Raw genomic sequence first — 18,691 nt, 5'->3', positions numbered from 1 at the left:
GAAAGAAGCTGAATTGGCAGTTAAAGTGGCAGTAGGCAGAATATTTTTGGCATCATTGGGCAAAAAATCCATAATAATCTTTCAGCATATTGTAATTCAAGTGCTCTGAGAGATAACTAGACTTATGCACCTCATCATGGCTCTGTTTTCAGGCTTTAAAAAATCTAGCCCGTGACGGGAGACTTTGACCAATCACATGGTCATTGTCATTTCATTGAGAGAGCGTTCCTATTGGCTGTGCTCCAGTCATGTGACCGGAACTCGACGTTCCTTCAACAGATTTCACAATGGTGGCGGCGTCACAAACTTTCTAATTTTACAGCTAAACCGCAACTACAAGATGATTCTGAAAACATTTGAGGCGGGAAATAGGCATTAATGTAACATAATATTGATTCATATTTGATCAGCGCGGCCTAGTTTGACCGTTTGGTAAGAGTTTGCGAGTGATTGACAGCCGGCTCTCATAGACAGCAGATGGACAGCAGACCTCAGATCAGCTCTTACTGCTTGTTTTCCTCCGGTCTGTGAAATCTTGCAGATGCCGTTAGGAACACCAGAGGACACCGAAGGACACCGGAGGACACAGAGGCACATGATTATTTTCAGGTTACCTGTTTCATGTACTACTAGTAGTACTAGTAGTTAAAATAGGAGTGCTGAAAGACGTTGAAGTTTCAGTTTAAGTCTTTAGCACTGAATGAAAGTGAAGTGTAAATTTGTCTCCTAAAAATGATGTTACAATACAACGAAACTGCTGTGAATATCACAAATATGTTTGTAATGATAGTCGGATGTAGGAGGTCGGGGTGGTGGACGAGTCAAACAAATGCTAAACTTTTGCCCCTGTTCGTGTCCCACGTGAAACTGAAAGTCAATGTTCCCTTATTTTAATCATGTTTGTTTTAACTAAACCTAACCAAGTAGTTTCTTTGCCTAAACCTAACAAAGTACTTTTGTTGCATTTTTTTTTTTGTTTTGTTTCAATTTACAGTGTAAACCAGGTGTTCAAAACTTTTTTAAAGTGTGACTGTAATCTGGGAGAAAATAGTCTACATTTCCTTCGAAACATAACTGAGATTGCTTAACTACAGTACTCAAGGATATGTACTTATTTACTTTACACTACTGGGTGAAGGCACTGAAAGGAGTTGAAGATGACAAAGTGTAAGTGATAAATTACACTCAAATACACACAAATTGCAATGAATTATCAACTGTCATCGCCGCAAAGGGCATTGCCTCATTATTGTTGACAGTTTGTGTGAAGAGCCTGAAATATGCAATCAGCGTAATAATAGAGAATTAAAATGAAACATTCAAGTTTGACTTAATTGGTAGATGAAAAATTGATGTTTCTCGTAGCAACTATTAATATTTAATCCTAGATTTCCCCTTTTAATAGAGGGATTTAATAACACTTGCTTATTCTGTTAAAACAAAATCATTCCTGTACATCTACTTAATATTATGGTATATTGTTGACCTGTTGACACCCATTTATAATATATTATGAAATTAAATTGACTTACATTATGATTAATGTTGGCCTAAAACTTCCTTCTTCTCTGGATATGTCATTAATAATACTGTGTGATTGTCTGAAACTGAGTGTAATCTGTGTGGTTCAGTGCTGCTTTCTGCCATCATCAAGCCTCATTTGTTTAATAAAAAACAAACAAATTAGGGCTGTCAAAGTTAACATGATAACGCGTTAACGCAAATTCGTTTTTAATGCCATTAATTTCTTTAACGCATTAATGCTAATTTTTAGGTTGTAGGGGGCTCTGTTTTTAAGCTAGTGTGAAGATACTTGTGTCATATGAAACTACAAAAACATAAGGAATCCATTGGTACCAACCATGTCATACTAGCTTGTCACGAAGGAGGTTAAATAACGTTCCGAACTTACACTAAATTTTGGCGAGGAAAAACTGGCATGGGCATTTTCAAAGGGGTCCCTTGACCTCTGACCTCAAGATATGTGAATGAAAATGGGTTCTATGGGTACCCACGAGTCTCCCCTTTACAGACATGCCCACTTTATGATAATCACATGCAGTTTGGGGCAAGTCATAGTCAAGTCAGCACACTGACACACTGACAGCTGTTGTTGCCTGTTGAGCTTCAGTTTGCCATGTTATGATTTGAGCATATTTTTTATGCTAAATGCAGTACCTGTGAGGGTTTCTGGAGAATATTTGTCATTGTTTTGTGTTGTTAATTGATTTCCAATAATAAATATATACATGCATTTGCATAAAGCAAGCATATTTGCCCACTCCCATGTTATTAAGAGTAATAAATACATGACAAATCTCCCATTAAGGTACATTTTGAACAGATAAAAACTCACCTGTCTGTCTAAGGTAAGGGTCAAGATGCCACGTTGAATAAACCCATCTCAACACAGTTTATTCAGCTTTGAAAATATGAAATACAGTACTGCTTACTGAGCCTTTCAAGCAACCATAATTCTGTGTGATCTAAAATTCATGGCCTGTAAATATGATAAGAGGAGTAATAAGAGATGTTTTATGAATTTGAAATAAAATGTGAAAACATGCTGGGAATATTATTAACAAGTTCGCCAAAATTTATATTTCATTTAAATTTCTAGTTTTATTGCCTTGGGGTATGCCACGAAAAGCTGTATAATCAGATATGTATCACTTTCAGACTGAGTGAATGTATAAATAAGGCAATCTTTTAAATCTGTCCTTTGAGCACAGCACCATTCAGTTATGTGAGAAATTTAATTCATTGACCTGCAGTTGATACTGAACTCTGAACCGTAGCGGTGATGATGTGCTTTTGCCAACTGTGCCAAACAAACACTATGCTAACAAAGAGTTGTGGTTGGCAGTACCCGAGCACGGACATAAAGCAGCACATAAACCAAAGAAAGGTTTGATAGAAGAGAGTAATTTAACCATTTCTCAGTAGGAAATGATTCTGGTTTCACTGCACACAAACTACCATGTGCAAAATAACAGTAAGAGAATGATGGGGAAATGATATTCACACATAATTGTACATACATACACACTAGTATGAATGTATTTGCATTGGATTACAGATACTTTATTGGAAAACAGATTTATGTCACATCATGCCAGATTAATCAGGAGCCTCTCAACTCACAAGGGCTCCAACACACAGGCCCAAACAGAAACATATTACAACATGTAAAAACAACAGTTTTACAAAATCAATTTGAAAAAGTAGCAGCTTACAACAATATATGCAAAAATGTATGTAGGACGGTGTGGCATAATATTAGGCCTTAATGGCCACAGCTGCACAAATGCATTTACTTGGAAGCAGCTCATAATATAACTCAACAGATGAACAAGTATTAGGCAGAAGACTTTTCCCCCATGCGACTTTAAAATCAACACACCCAACTGCCCAGAATTGAGGACATGTGACATATTTGTTAATTGCATACAGAGGATGTACAATCCTATTTAAGGTTGATGTTGGCCTTTAAAACTTAAGCAGGATCATGTACATTCATAACTTGTGTCCTACAAATCAGCATTGGCTTGTGACTTGGAGGCCTACTAGATTATTGGGAATGTTAGTGGTGCTTTCAGCGACGTACATGAAACCTGTGTGAGTGCACTTCTAGTTAAGTTAAGACTTTATTCTCAGAATATTACAACTTTAGTATTTGTAAACCTTTTTTCTTTATTCTCGATATCTCCAATTTTTTTTTCCTTTATGTGGCCCTAATACTCCGTCGTAATATAGGGACAAATGCAAAGAAAATGGATTCCTCCCATAGAGTAAAGTCTACCCCCAATGCTCTAACATGTTTATAATACCAGCCAGCTCACTGCTTCACTCAGTGCTTCCCTTTTTGCTTTGTACTTCTACTCTGTTTCCACCTGTTTAGTTTGGCTGCTTTGGTTGATTATACCCGGTGGGGTGTAGTGAGTAATTCCGTTGCTGTGAATATATTGCCCATACAAGGCTATCAACTTTTTTCCCCCCCTATTTCAGATGAGAAGGAATATGATTGGCTGCTCAAATCCGTTGCGCCTCTTGTGATTGACTGTTCCTTGTTTCCGGGGCCCCGCTGTGCCCTCACTGACGTCTCTCGGTCTGCCCCGAGATAGAAAAATTATGCATAAATAAATAAATACACACATTTAAATAAATAAATAAATAAATAAATGCAAGAATAAATACATTTAAAAATTAATAAAAAATAAATAAAAGTAAAATTAAACACAGGCTGCTCTATTTCCCCTCTAAAATAGCACGGAAAATTACTATTTTATAATATTATGAATTCTCGTAAACCTATGACGTTATTATCATAATATTAAGATTTTTTTCTCGTAAACCTATGACTTTACTATCATAATATTACGACTTTTTTTCTCGTAATATTATGACTTTATCTCAGAATCTCATATTTATTTATTTTTTCATCAATGTAGCCCTAATACTCCGTTGTACTATAGACCTACAACAATTATAAATAAAAATGTAAACAAAAAAACAATTATTCATTTCCATTTAAAAAAAATCCACAGGGAGCCGCAGGTTGCTGACCCCTGACTCAGTGCTTCAATTTTTCTTTGTACTTCTTACTCTGTTTCCACCTGTTTAGTTTGGCTGCTGTGGTTGTAGTGAGTAATTCCTGTTGTTGTGAATAAATTGCCCATACACGGCTATCAACTTTTTTTTCTCTCCCCTATTTCAGATGAGAGGAATATGATTGGCTGCTCAGATCCGTTGCGCCTCTTGTGATTGGCTGCTCAGATCCGTTGCGCCTCTTGTGATTGGCTGCTCAGATCCGTTGCGCCTCTTGTGATTGGCTGCTCAGATCTGCTACGCCTCTTCTGATTGGCTGTTCCTTGTTTCCGGTGCCCTCACTGTGACGTCTCTCTGGTTCTGCCCCGAGATAGACAGTCAGACGGGAGAGAATGGCTGCCAGTGGAGGTTAGCAACCAAAATCCTCATTGTTTTGTGTAGTAAATTACGCCTTTTAAAGTTATATTTCGCGCGTTTACATGAACGTAGAATATCTCATTACATACTAATAGAACGAATGGTGTCATGTTTTATTCTCATTTAAACCTGTTAGTGCTGTAAAAGACTCTCTAAAGTGTTGCTTATCGTTAGCCTCGCTGTGTGGCTAACGTTAGCTGCTAACTTTCGGCCGGTTAGCTTAGCTTAGCCACCACACAGCTGATTGTGTAAACACTTGTTTATGACACGAGATAAAAAGGTTAGACAAGTGATGCTTATAGATGCTGTTATCTGTTTTTAATGCACTATATATTACTACCAAATACTCTTCTGTTTGTCTAACATTGAAACGTTAGGATTGAGTTTTTATCTCCTTTTATATCTTGTGTCAAAGAAAGCCTGCTAACATTAGCTTGGTAACCTAGCTGCTAAAAGTTACGCTTGCTTGTCAGCTAGCTGTGGTGAGCATTGGTGTTTTCCATGATAATCAAACATTATAAACTATTATTTCTTCCAGTTGCCTTTCAGTTCAGTTCAGTTAGGCACCCCACACAGCTACTGCAGTCCTGATGTGTGTGAGGTTGTTAGTAAGCAAAGCTAGCTACTAACCACCTGGCACAGACTGTAGTTTTGCTATTCACTCATCGCCCGAGCCTTTGTCCTGTCAAGGAGTTAGCCTCGGACAACACGAGGTATTTTGTTGGGAAAAAGTTTTTGTTCAGTAGCAACTGAGGGATATAAAGACAACAGTGAAACATTACAGAAGGCATGGCTGTAGGGCTGACACTTGTATAACTTGCCAACAACAATACATGTTTACTATGCAGACTACTACTACTATAGGGGAACTGAATCCACGAGAGTAAAGGCCCCCATGTATGTTGGGTTGGTCAGAGAGAACATGACCCCACATGACAGCTTTGACCCAAAGTTAGACACATTAATATGTCGAAAAAAATAGTAAAGGAGATAAGTTTTTGTAGTTTTCACAGTCATTAATATAATTAATATAACTAAACCAAATATGCTCTTGGCTCACACACACTGCAAATCATAATACCTAAATGAAAATTGATTTTGAGAACAGAATATATACTTTCTCAGTTAAAACACACTGTCTCTGTAACCTTTTGATTGCATGGTGTAGATTTATAATCACTATAGTCAGTATTTTAAATTGTCAGCATAGCGTCATCTCAAATTCTGCCATTTGTCTCATCTTGTGTTCTGTTAAAAATGTGTAGCCCCAGACACGCCAACCTGACATCAGAGAACTAGCGGTGAAAAAAGTCACCTCACGTCGCCTTTGTTTAAAGGGACTGTTTGTAAGAATCAGAAATTGGTTGTAACAGCGACACCTGTGGTTACGCTTGCTTGTCAGCTAGCTAACGTGAGCATTGCTGTTTCTCCGTGATAATCAAACATTATAAACTATTAAATGTTTTTTTCTAGTTGCCTTTCAGTTCAGTTCAGGTAGCCACCCAGCCACACAGCTACTGCAGTCATGAAGTGTGTGTGAGGTTGTTAGTTAGCAAAGCTAGCTACCAACCACCTGGCACAGACTGTAGTTTTGCTATTCACTCATCGCCCGAGCCTTTGTCCTGTCAAGGAGTTAGCCTCGGACAACACGAGGTATTTTGTTGGGAAAAAGTTTTTGTTCAGTAACAGCTGAGGGATATAAAGACAACAGTGAAACATTACAGAAGGCATGGCTGTAGGGCTGACACTTGTATAACTTGCCAACAACAAAACATGTTTACTATGCAGACTACTACTACTATAGGGGAACTGAATCCACGAGTGTATAGGCCCCCATGTATGTTGGGTTGGTCAGAGAGAACATGACCCCACATGACAACTTTGACCCAAAGTTAGACACATTAATATATCGAAAAAAATAGTAAAGGAGAGTTTTTGTAGTTTTCAGTCATTAATATAATTAATATAACTAAACCAAATATGCTCTTGGCTCATACACACTGAAAATCATAATACCTAAATGAAAATTGATTTTGAGAACAGAATATATACTTTCTCAGTTAAAACACACTGTCTCTGTAACCTTTTGATTACATGGTGTAGATTTATAATCACTATAGTCAATATTTTAAATTGTCAGCATAGCGTCATCTCAAATTCTGCCATTTGTCTCATCTTGTGTTCTGTTAAAATGTATAGCCCCAGACACGCCAACCTGACATCAGAGAACTAGCGGTGAAAAAAGCCACCTCACGTTGTCTTTGTTTAAAGGGACTGTTTGTAAGAATCAGAAATTGGTTGTAACAGCGACACCTGTGGTTACGCTTGCTTGTCAGCTAGCTAACGTGAGCATTGTTGTTTCTCCGTGATAATCAAACATTATAAACTATTAAATGGGTTTTTCTAGTTGCCTTTCAGTTCAGTTCAGGTAGCCACCCAGTCACACAGCTACTGCAGTCATGAAGTGTGTGTGAGGTTGTTAGTTAGCAAAGCTAGCTACCAACCACCTGGCACAGACTGTAGTTTTGCTATTCACTCATCGCCCGAGCCTTTGTCCTGTCAAGGAGTTAGCCTCGGACAACACAAGGTATTTTGTTGGGAAAAAGTTTTTGTTCAGTAGCAACTGAGGGATATAAAGACAACAGTGAAACATTACAGAAGGCATGGCTGTAGGGCTGACACTTGTATAACTTGCCAACAACAAAACATGTTTACTATGCAGACTCTACTACTATAGGGGAACTGAATCCACGAGAGTAAAGGCCCCCATGTATGTTGGGTTGGTCAGAGAGAACATGACCCCACATGACAACTTTGACCCAAAGTTAGACACATTAATATGTCGAAAAAAATAGTAAAGGAGAAGTTTTTGTAGTTTTCACAGTCATTCATATAATTAATATAACTAAACCAAATATGCTCTTGGCTCATACACAATCGTAATACCTAAATGAAAATTGATTTTGGGATCTATTTTGAGACCAGAATATATACTTTCTCAGTTAAAACACACTGTCTCTGTCACCTTTTGACTGTATTGCAGCATGGTGTAGATTTATAATCACTATAGTCAGTACCTTAAATTGTCAGCATCGCGTCATCTCAAACTCTGCCATTTGTCTCATCTTGTGTTCTGTTATAATTTATAGCCCCAGACACACCAACCTGACATCGGAGAACTAGCGCTGACGAAAGTCACCTCACGTCGCCTTTGTTTAAAGGGACTGTTTGTAAGAATCAGAAATTGGTTGTAACAGCGACACCTGTGGCCGTTAAGTCAATGAAAGTCAGTGTCCTGTTGCTTGCGCTCGTCCGTGTGCACGCGATACCTGAATGTGAGCGAGCATCTGTCAAAACAGTGAGATGACACACGTCAGCTAAAACCACAATATCACTCTATATTTCACCTGCTTGGCAGTAATGTTAGCTGACCAGACGAAGGTCTCTCCATCAATCAATGCTGATCCTAGTGTTGGCTTTTCCTGCTTCAGCCTCCCGACCGCGGCCGTAGGAAACAGGGGAGACACCCTTACCCGGTCAGAGACGATAACATAACTCGTTGCGGAGCCCCGTCACTTCACAAGACACGGGAAACCTCTGTTGGTCTGGAGGAGCTGCAGCATTTATTTTTTGCACAAACATCCACTGTGCATTCACTAGATATTCTCAGAGCTAAATTAACTCTTCTGCAGTGTGTAGTGTGCGCGCATGCACATGAGGTGGAGTGAGCTGTGAATGAAGGCAGAGGAGCAGAGTACAGCAGAGACTCCGGCCCTGGAGACCAAAGCTACGGTCTCACCACATCCTCCGACCGCGGCCAACACTGTTTTGCAAGACGGGCTTCACTAGATATAACTTTGCGGTTTTGGTGCTTCCGTGTAGTTTGTGTTGGAGTCTGAGTCTGAACAGCGTAGCCACACGCGAGCGACACCGACCCGGATTGATTCATACGTGTAAAGTTACAAACAGTCCCTTTTAAGGTCGACAAGTTGCACTCAAACACACCGCAAAGACTATAGTCGAAGGCCACTTAGCACGTATGTCCTGCGCCTGCGTGAGATGAATAACTCTCCGCACCAGCAGGTCGCAGTAGTCTGTATTTGTCATTCAAAAAGGGGAAACTAGAAAACAGAGGACTGTGGATATAGAAGCCGTTGTTATGATACGTACATGAAACAAGGCGGCATTTGCAGACCATTTTCACACCACTCTCACATCACCACTTGGCTTCATTCCAGATGGCCATGTTGTTGTGAAGATATCCATGTTTTGGAACGATCAGATGAGATGAAGATGAAAAATGAGAAGAGCCTTCTGTGTTTTCCCTCTTGACTTTACTCGTTTGTACTGTTTCGTTTAAGCTGAACGGCCAATCAGAGTGATTTCTCTCAACAACGTGCGCCGTCGCCGATACAACATTCTGAATCAGGCGAAAAGCCTTCGACACGGGCAGACTAAAGCCGACGGTGCGGCACCCACCGAAAAAACTAGGCCGACGGACGCTCACTGACTGCCCCTAACTGTCTGAGGGCCGACTGTCAGCTTGGTGTGTCAGGGCCTTATGACACACTATCATCAATCTGTTTATTTTTCTGTTTTCATTAGACCGCACAACTATATAAAGATGATTGAATCAAGGGTCTCAAAATGCCAACAGGAATGACTGTTTACCAGTTATAATTTTATGACCCTTAATTAAATCACTTGTCTTATTTACAGGAGTCTGGTCAAATCTTTCAGTGTTTTTTGTCGTGTCCTCAACGTTTCTAAAGGGGCTGTGGTGATGTTTTTCTCTTTTTCTTTGTACTGTGTTGTTCAGAGGTAGGGAAGCTGTTACAAGTACAAAATGGGACACCTCCAAGCACCAACTTCAACGGGGTAGATGCTGTTCATGCCTGTAACCTCCTTCAGCAGCTCAAAGCCTTGTATGATGAAGCACAGCTTACAGACATCGTCGTAGAAGTGGACCATGGCAAGACTTTCTCGTGTCACCGAAATGTCCTTGCAGCAATCAGCCCATATTTTAGGTGGGAAATGTTGGATGTTACAAATTTTTATTTTCACAATTTAGTGGCTGAAATACATTACTTGGCTACTGGTTAACTGATAAATGTCTTCCTTGTCAAGTTCTAGCATGTTTGAATCATAATGCAGTTTTTGCGTGATAATTGAATAATATAGTTATAACATTTGGGTGTTTTCTCCCTCTGTCACCGCCAGGTCCATGTTCACCAGTGGCCTTACAGAGAGCAGCCAGCGTGAGGTCAGAATTGTTGGGGTGGAATCCGAATCCATGCACCTCGTCCTAGACTATGCCTACACATCCAGGGTCACGCTCTCTGAGTCCAATGTCCAGGCCCTGTTCACTGCAGCCAGCATTTTCCAGATTCCTGCCTTGCAGGACCAGTGTGCCCAGTTCATGATCAGCAGACTCGACCCCCAGAACTGTATTGGGGTCTACATGTTTGCTGATGCCTATGGACATCAGGAGCTGAAGGAAAGCTCACAGGACTACATCCGCAAGAAGGTCAGTTTAACATGAGCACGGGATCGATTTCTTAAAGGGCGGGTCCATTATTTTTGAGTTTTTTAAGTTTTTATATCATTCTGTAGCTTCACAGTGGTGTTCCTTATGTAATCAAATGTATTCACATCTGAATATTCAAATTTTGGTCAAGGTATGTATGTTTTAGTCCCTGTCCACATGTATACAGATATTTTTATAAATGGATATTGTCCTCTACGTTTTGGCCTCTCGTCCACACGCAAACAGAGTTTTGGGTCACAAAAAAAGCATATTTTTGAAAACGTTTTCTATGGTGCAGATTTTTTAAAAACTCCAGTTACTCTGTCTGTGTGGACGTGTAACGTGTAAAACGGAGCGTTTGGGAAACGATGACGTCCTCTCCTCATTTTGCGTATGCCCATTGTTGCTATGTGCAATGTGCATGTGCCAGAAACAATAAGAACGATGGCAGACTACCAGCTTTTTTACGTTTTGTCAGCACTGCTCGGACTAATTACTACCTAACATTTGAAAAATGTTCCAGTCACAGGAGGTCAAAGCAGGGAACACATTAAACATGTCGAGGCCGAATGGTGATTGAAGGCGAGGTTTGAAGCACTCAGAAAGGCTATGGACATAAACCTGAATGACCTCCCTTTCATCTTTATGCATGTAAAGAGACCTCAGTGATCTTACTTGTGGGGTGACATGTAAATATTACGGCAAGCGTTTGGAGTCATTTTTGCATTGAAGTGTGGATGGAGATATTTTGTAAAATGAAGGTCATTAGGACAGATTTTGGGACAGCCCGTTCTGACAGTATCTGAAGCAGTTATATCGCCGTCTTCAAAACTAGTCCAGACTCCATTCACAACCCCACTTCAAAAAACAGAACAAACCCTTTCAGTTATTTCCAAACTTAGCACAACTAACTTTGACTCAGCTAATGCTAGCGTTCACATTGTTCATAACCTTATTTATTAACTTACTTTGGAACCCTACCTCACTGCTTTTCGCAACAGCTGAGTGGGCGTTTCAATATGAAAAAAACAAAACAACAGAACTCAAATGGACCCGCCCTTAAACAGTTATTTGCGTCGTGATTTAATGATTATTTCTGCTGCTACCATATTCCACTTTTCATTCAATATTTTTTCAAAGACAGTGTTTTATTCTGGTCTTGTTACAGAGCTTTCTTTGTGTACTTGGCTGCTAAAAACTGAAACATTTTGTTTTTGTGGTAGTTCTTGTGTGTGTCATGGGAGCAAGAGTTCCTCCAGATGACCAAGGAGCAGTTGGTCAGCATTTTGAACAATGACGACCTCAACGTGGAGAAGGAAGAGCACGTCTATGAGAGCATTATCCGCTGGCTGGAGCATGATCTGTCTGGCCGTGAGGCCCACCTAGCCGAGGTTTTTTCCGAATGCATCCGTCTGCCCTTGCTGGATGAGGCCTTCCTCAGTCGGATACCTGCCCCCTTCGCTTGTGCCCTATCCCTGTCTAAGGACCCTGATGAGGTGAAAGCCCGCCTCACTGGCACCAATGGTTGCCCACAGCGCCTGGGTATGACTGCTTCTGAGATGGTCATCTGCTTTGACGCCGCTCACAAACACTCAGGGAAGAAGCAGACGGTGCCTTGCCTGGACACAGCCACGGGGAGGGTGTTCAAGCTCTGCAAACCACCCAATGATCTCCGGGAGGTCGGTATCTTGGTGTCCTCAGAGAACGACATCTACATTGCTGGAGGTTACAGGCCGAGCAACAGCGAGGTGTCCATAGACCATCGGGCAGAGAGCGACTTCTGGCAGTACGAACACGCAGGCAACCGATGGCTTCCACGTGCACCTCTGCTGAGAGCGAGGATAGGCTGCAGGCTTGTGCTCTGCTGTGGGAAGCTTTATGCACTGGGGGGGCGAGTATATGAAGGTGATGGGCGAAACGCATTAAAGTCGGTAGAGTGCTATGATGCCAGGGACAACTGTTGGACAGCAGTCAGTCCCATGCCAGCGGCCATGGAGTTTCACAGCGCTGTGGAGTACAAGGACCGCATCTATGTCCTCCAAGGTGAGTCAATGCTGCTTAAGTGAAACTAGGACTGCAATTAAGGATTATTTTCATTGTTGATTAATCTGTTGATTATTTTCTTGATTAATCGATTAGTTGTTTGGTCTATAAAATGTTTCCCAAAACCCAAGATGACGTCCTCAAATGTTTTGGTTTGTCCACAACTCAAAGATATTCAGTTTACTTTCGTAGAGGAGTAAAGAAACCAGAAAATATTCACATTTAAGAAGCTGGAATCAGAGAATTTTGACTTTTTTTTTCTTAAAAAAAAAAAATACTCAAACCAATTTATCGATTATCAAAACGGTCGGTGATTGTTTTAATAGTTGACAACTAATTGATTAATTAATGCAGGTTTTACTGCATTTTCACATAATGTACTATTGATTCGTACCCACACACACACACACACACACTCCCCCGCCGCTCAGCTTTCACATCAGTAAAGTTGCTCTGTACACGAGTACACTTGCGTCATCATCCACGTGTATTTGTTTGTGTTGAGATCAGCTGTTCACGTATCGTAGCGTCGGAAAACACTTCACCAAAACCGTTGTCATTAGTCCGTCCGCCCCCCCCCCCCCCCCGCTGTCTCACTCGCTCTCTCTCTCTCTCTCTCTCTCTCTCTCTCTCTCTCTCTGCCCGCTGAGCGGCTCTCGTTCTTCGGAGGTTGACCATTAAATTAGCAAAATAAAATAACAAACATTGCCCAACCCCATCGCCTACTATTGTCTGTATTTTAAGGAACCTCTCGCCCGCCTTCCTGCTTTATCACCCACGGCCGTGCAGTTCAGAGGATGAGATGGTGAGCATATACAGATTTCGGAGGAGACCGGCGGCGTTGAAAAAAGCCTGCCCTTCCAAAACTACTCGCTAACTGCTATGTTACTCGGGTTAAATAGCAGTCCACTTCTGTGTTTTGGTACAGTTGGCTTTCACACCTGATGTGAACCGTGCCCGAGTACACATGAACTGTACTCCAGAGCACTCTTGGAGCGCTCACACTAATCAAACGAACTGGGCTTTGGGGTCGTGTGTACTCGGATCCGGGCCCGGGTCCCTGATGTGAAAGCACCTTAGGGGAAACTATGCAATCTTTACAGTGGACTGAAGATGATTGTGCTATGTCATATTTCTCATTCATTACAAAGATATATGTTAAAGCAGTTGACCACAGCTCTAAAAAACATTTCTTTTTGTTTCCTGCAGGTGAATATTTCTTCTGCTTCGACCCCCGTAAGGACTATTGGAGCCATCTAGCCCCGATGAGTGTCCCTCGGAGTCAGGGTCTGGCTGCCTTGCATAAGAACTGCATCTACTACATTGCCGGCATCTGCAGGAACCACCAGCGCACCTTCACCCTGGAGGTCTACGACATCGAGAAGAACACGTGGAGCCGCAAGAAAGATCTGCCCTTTGACCAAGCCACAAGCCCGTACATAAAGGCCATGCTGCTGCAGGGAAAGCTGCACCTGTTTGTACGAGCCACACAGGTCATGGTGGAGGAGCACGTGTTTCGCACCAGCCGCAAGAACTCCCTTTACCAGTACGACGACGAGGCAGACGTATGGACCAAAGTCTACGAGACGCCCGACCGCCTCTGGGATTTGGGTCGTCATTTTGAATGTGTGGTGGCCAAACTTTACCCACAATGTCTACAGAAAGTGCTTTGAGGTAGCTGGTTTTTGTGAACCCAATCTATGAGGCAGAGGGAGTGGTGTGGTCCTGCCTGCCTTGTGCCTGGTGTTACCTTGGGTTTGCACCACAAGGACCATTTTTTGGTTAAGTCTTAAGTCGTTCAAACTTTGGTTTAACATGATCAAAATGGGGGTGCTTTTAAAGATTGCAGTATTTTTTTCCTTCCCAGACAGCACCAACTACCCACACTGATGCTTGTTTAACAAAACAGTACAATGAATCATAAGTGCAATTATCCTATTTTTTGCTTGTTGTTGAGCCATGTTGTTCTATTTTTGTTTTAGATACATATAGGTAAGGATTTTTACAAATGATAAGCATGCAAATGAGGGTATTGGTAAGATAAAAGTGCCCTCTGGAGATATGGATGCTACGTGTCAGCATAGAGTAAAAATCTATATAAATATATATATAAATAAATATATAAACTATATATTCATACGGGTAAGATGAGTACCATAGCTCATTAGTAGGTTGCTGGCTCTGAGGTGTGTGTGTGTGTTTTTGTTTTTTTTCTGTTCTCAATTCTCTTATTTTATAGTTTTTAATTTGAAGTGTGCTTGTGATTTAGTGTTTTTGAAGCTCGTATGGATATTGTTAAGGCCCCCCTCTTCCTTCACATGTGTCAGTGTGTCAAACAATACACTATGTGTGACTTCCGAGCTATTTCTACGTTTTGTTTGTTTTGTTTTGTTTGAGATTCCAGTTGCATTTGGGGGCTCCCGCTCTTTTGAGTTGGCGTCCATTTTTGTGTCACGTGCGAAGACAACTTAAGTGAAATGTTAAAGAATACTCACTCTCCACATTGGAGAAATAAGGACGGAGTCAAATTTGTGGCAACACTAAGTGGAAAGTTCAGACCAACTAACAGGCTTACCTCAGAAACTTCAGATATGTTTGATTAGGAGAAAAGGGACATTTCAGGCCGTAGTGTTGATGAAGCAACTGTGTGAAAAGCTCGGCTAAGCATTGAGCTTCTGTTGTTTTTCGACGTCGGATTATAATCATTTAGAAAAAAAAGGTTGAAAGAGCCTTCCTCTTACATGCCAAAAAAAAAAAAAAGCATTTGAGGTCTTGTTATAGTTGATCTGGACATTTTGTGGTAGCAATAAGTCATGGAACTGTGATCAGGCTATATTACGTTATATTACCTTAGTAAAAGTGCATTACTTGTTTTGTGTCTGCTAGTTGAAAATCACAGTAGTTCCAATGATTGTGTGGCTGTTGCACGGGTGCAGGCTTGAAGTGACGCGTCATTTAGTGCAGATCATTCGGGATTGCCAATGTGCCTGTGGCTTAAAAAAAAGAAAAGCGGCATCAGAAATAAAAAAACTGTTCCTCCTGATGAAGAATATCTGAAAAGTCTTACTCAGCGTTGCACTGAATCACTCTCCACTTCAGCAGTCCTTCACTGCGAACTCTTACGGAGCACCCTCTCTCGAACAAGCGGACTACATGAACAAAGCGAGGGTGGCTCGGGTTGTGTGCTAATTCATCGATTCACAGCCATGAATCCGTCTTCACGCGCCATCATCATCGTCATCATCATCATCATCACACAGAGGACACAAATTGTTGGTGCTGCTTTTTTCTCTTTTTTTTGTTGACAATCTTGTATAGAAGAATTAATACCACCGCCGAGTGGCGTTCCCTGTGAAAGTGTGACATTTTTCAGTGCCGTCGATTTCCTCATGCAGGTTCCTGTGTCATCTTTGCACTACACATTTCTCTTGTATCTTATCTTAAACGAAGAGTTACCCCTCTATCACGGAAAAACCACATAGCAATCATCTTAAGAGATTTACATGGAAATTAATACCAGAAGAGTCACACTCAGTAAGGACTTGAGGATATGAGGTAACTTCTCCAAGAGAAGATCCCACTGTTGACTGACTTGGAGCTCGTGTTTAATCGGCCCCCGGCTTGAACAATGCCCTCAAAAACAGCCCTCATCCAGTGTGAGAGGAGGTTTGAGCTTCATCCACATGTCTACAGACGGCCATTTGAGAACCAGGAACGGAGAACTCTCAGGATTTCTACTGATACACAGTACTGTATTTAAATGTTTTTGTTATGTGTAATATACTGTACTATAGGTTTGCTGTACTTGCACAGTTTTTTTTTTTTAAAACTTGTCTTCAGTTTCTTTTATAACTTGAAAAAAAAATAGATGTGATTTTCTTTTTGTTGTCTCCAGTGGCTGTTTTTTTTTCTTTCTTTTTATGTAATTACCTATTTAGTTATGGTAGAGTAATCCTGCTCTGTTGAGAAAAAATGATTACCCGCACGAGTGATACCTTTTTTGATTTTCTTTCCCCTCAGTAGTACAGTAGTATTTCTTTGTAACATCTCACCGAAACTAAGCATTACAGATCTACATCATCACGTTTTCAAACACCAGTCATGTAATACAACAAGCTACAAAACTGCTTTCTATGTTCAACAGTTAAAGAGGCCTTGGGCTGCAACACACGAGCTCATTCTGGTCATTTACATGTTATCACTTAATGGGTGCTATTCCATTGTGTTCATGCTTTTCTTTTTCGCTGGTTTGTCTGTTTTTGGGTTTCGGGTTATAGTGGTGGTTGAGCTCAACTGTGAAATTCACATTGCACATAATTTGAAAATAAAACTATTAAAAGTGAAATTTGTTCCAATTATTCCCTCTATTTTTTAACTTGTATGCTATTATTGTCACAGGTAGACATGAAAACAGTCAACCCGCTGTGAACTAGGGGTGTAAGAAAATAAATATTGCGATATAATGCTTTGTGATGCTGTATTGATTCTCAAAAACATTTTTTAATTAAGAGTTTACATGTAAAGATGAACTCAGTCAATACTTTATATCATTTGCAAAGATATGTGCCCTCAAAGTAGTGTAGTAGTGCTATGATGTTGGATGTTACAGCATATCCCACTGTTCTGATTGCATAAAAATGTTTTTTTTTTTTAAATACTCAAATTTTATGCACATGGTAGTGTGTTCTCATACTTGCCCACCCTCCCGATTTTCCCGGGAGACTCACGGTTTCATTGCCCTCTCCCGGTTTCCTCCCAGGGTCACAATTCTCCCTTATTTCTCTAGATTTATGACAAATCTTCACCTTTATTTTCCTTTTCGTTACCTCAACCTGTCTCTGACACTGTGTAAGCCCTACTGTTTCCTCCCGGACAACAATACAGCTACACCTAATGTTGTTTCCTTGCGGAAGACAGCTGCCTGTGACGCAACACGGTTTGAGCTGTGTCGGTGCTTGACGTAGTGAAAAGCTGTCGTGGTGCGGCGCAAGCCATTGGAAATAACGGGTTTCAAAGCGCAGTGGTGCCGTTGCCATGTCGTGTCGCAAAGGGTCTTCAGTGAGTGAGATATGGAGAGAAATGGAGAGAAAGGAATACTCAAGCAGTGAATGAAAACTGATGAATATTAGTTTATGCCAGTTCAGCCCAGAGGGCGAATTATTCTGTAATCTTTCCTGAGAATTAAAAGTAAAATTTGAAAATATTTAAAGGGACTTCTTTCTTCTTACACGTATAAATCAATCCGGGTCGGTTTCCCATGTGCGCTCGCGTGTGACTACGCTGTTCAGACTCAGACTCCAACACAAACTACACGGAAACACCAAAACCGCAAAGTTATATCTAGTGAAGCTCGTCTTGCAAAACAGTGTTGGCCGCGGTCGGAGGACACGAGGGAGACCGTAGCTTTGGTCTCCAGGGCCAGAGTCTCTGCTGTACTTTGCTCCGCTGCTCCTCTGCCTGCCTGCCTTCACTCACACACCGCGCTCGTTCTCGATCTTTTACTCCACCTCACGTGCATGCGCGCACACTACACACTGCAGAAGAGTTAGTAGCTCTGAGAATATCTAGTGGACGTTTGTGCAGAAATAAATGCTGCAGCTCCTCCAGACCAACAGAGGTTTCCCGTGTCTTGTGAAGTGACGGGGCTCCGCACCGAGAAACGTTATCATCTCCGACCAAAACTCCGGTGTCTTCCCTGTTCCCTTCGGCCGCGGTCGGGAGGCTGAGGCAGGAAAAGCCAACACTAGGATCAGCATTGATTCATGGAGAGACCTTCGTCTGGTCAGCTAACATTACTGCCAAGCAGGTGAAATATAGAGTGATATTGTGGTTTTACCTGACGTGTCTTCACTGCTTTGAGCGAGGCTCGTTCAGGTCTATGTAGAGCGAGCACAAGCGCGAGCCCGACGCTGACTTTCGTTGACTTAACGGCCACAGGTGTCGCTGTTAACAAGCATTTCTGATTCTTACAAACAGTCCCTTTAAGTGTAGTTGACAAGAAAAATGGAAAGTTACAAACTAAAAATGAAATAAAATGTTCTACTACTTTAAGTGTAGTTGACAAGAAAAAATTAAAAATGACCAGCTAAAAATGGATGCAAAAATGCAATGCAATGCATGCAATCCAAAATAAATTCATACATATATATGAAGTGA

The 18,691-nt window shown here is 41.2% G+C and overlaps 1 protein-coding gene across 1 annotated transcript; it reads left to right on the top strand.

Moving 5' to 3' along the window:
• The first annotated feature begins 4,820 nt into the window (after positions 1–4,820).
• On the top strand, positions 4,821–16,880 carry kbtbd8 (kelch repeat and BTB (POZ) domain containing 8). The gene is made up of 5 exons (XM_074616314.1): positions 4,821–4,956; positions 9,785–9,992; positions 10,186–10,492; positions 11,716–12,535; positions 13,745–16,880. Exons 1-5 carry the CDS (start codon positions 4,941–4,943, stop codon positions 14,206–14,208), a joined length of 1,815 nt encoding a protein of 604 aa, XP_074472415.1. The 5' UTR covers positions 4,821–4,940; the 3' UTR covers positions 14,209–16,880.
• Positions 16,881–18,691: the final 1,811 nt, after the last annotated feature.

This window comes from Sebastes fasciatus, chromosome 1, assembly GCF_043250625.1.
Source record: "Sebastes fasciatus isolate fSebFas1 chromosome 1, fSebFas1.pri, whole genome shotgun sequence".
Classification (NCBI taxonomy): Eukaryota; Metazoa; Chordata; class Actinopteri; order Perciformes; family Sebastidae; genus Sebastes; species Sebastes fasciatus.
The sequence above is the reverse complement of the archived record's forward strand: the minus strand, read 5'-3'. Positions and strand labels throughout refer to the sequence as shown.

What these genes read in the sequence shown, in the direction of transcription:
- kbtbd8 (XM_074616314.1), top strand. An exon ending in GCAATCAGCCCATATTTTAG is followed by an intron (nt 9,993 to 10,185) that starts GTGGGAAATGTT and finishes TGTCACCGCCAG; the next exon opens with GTCCATGTTCACCAGTGGCC. An exon ending in AGGACTACATCCGCAAGAAG is followed by an intron (nt 10,493 to 11,715) that starts GTCAGTTTAACA and finishes TTTTTGTGGTAG; the next exon opens with TTCTTGTGTGTGTCATGGGA.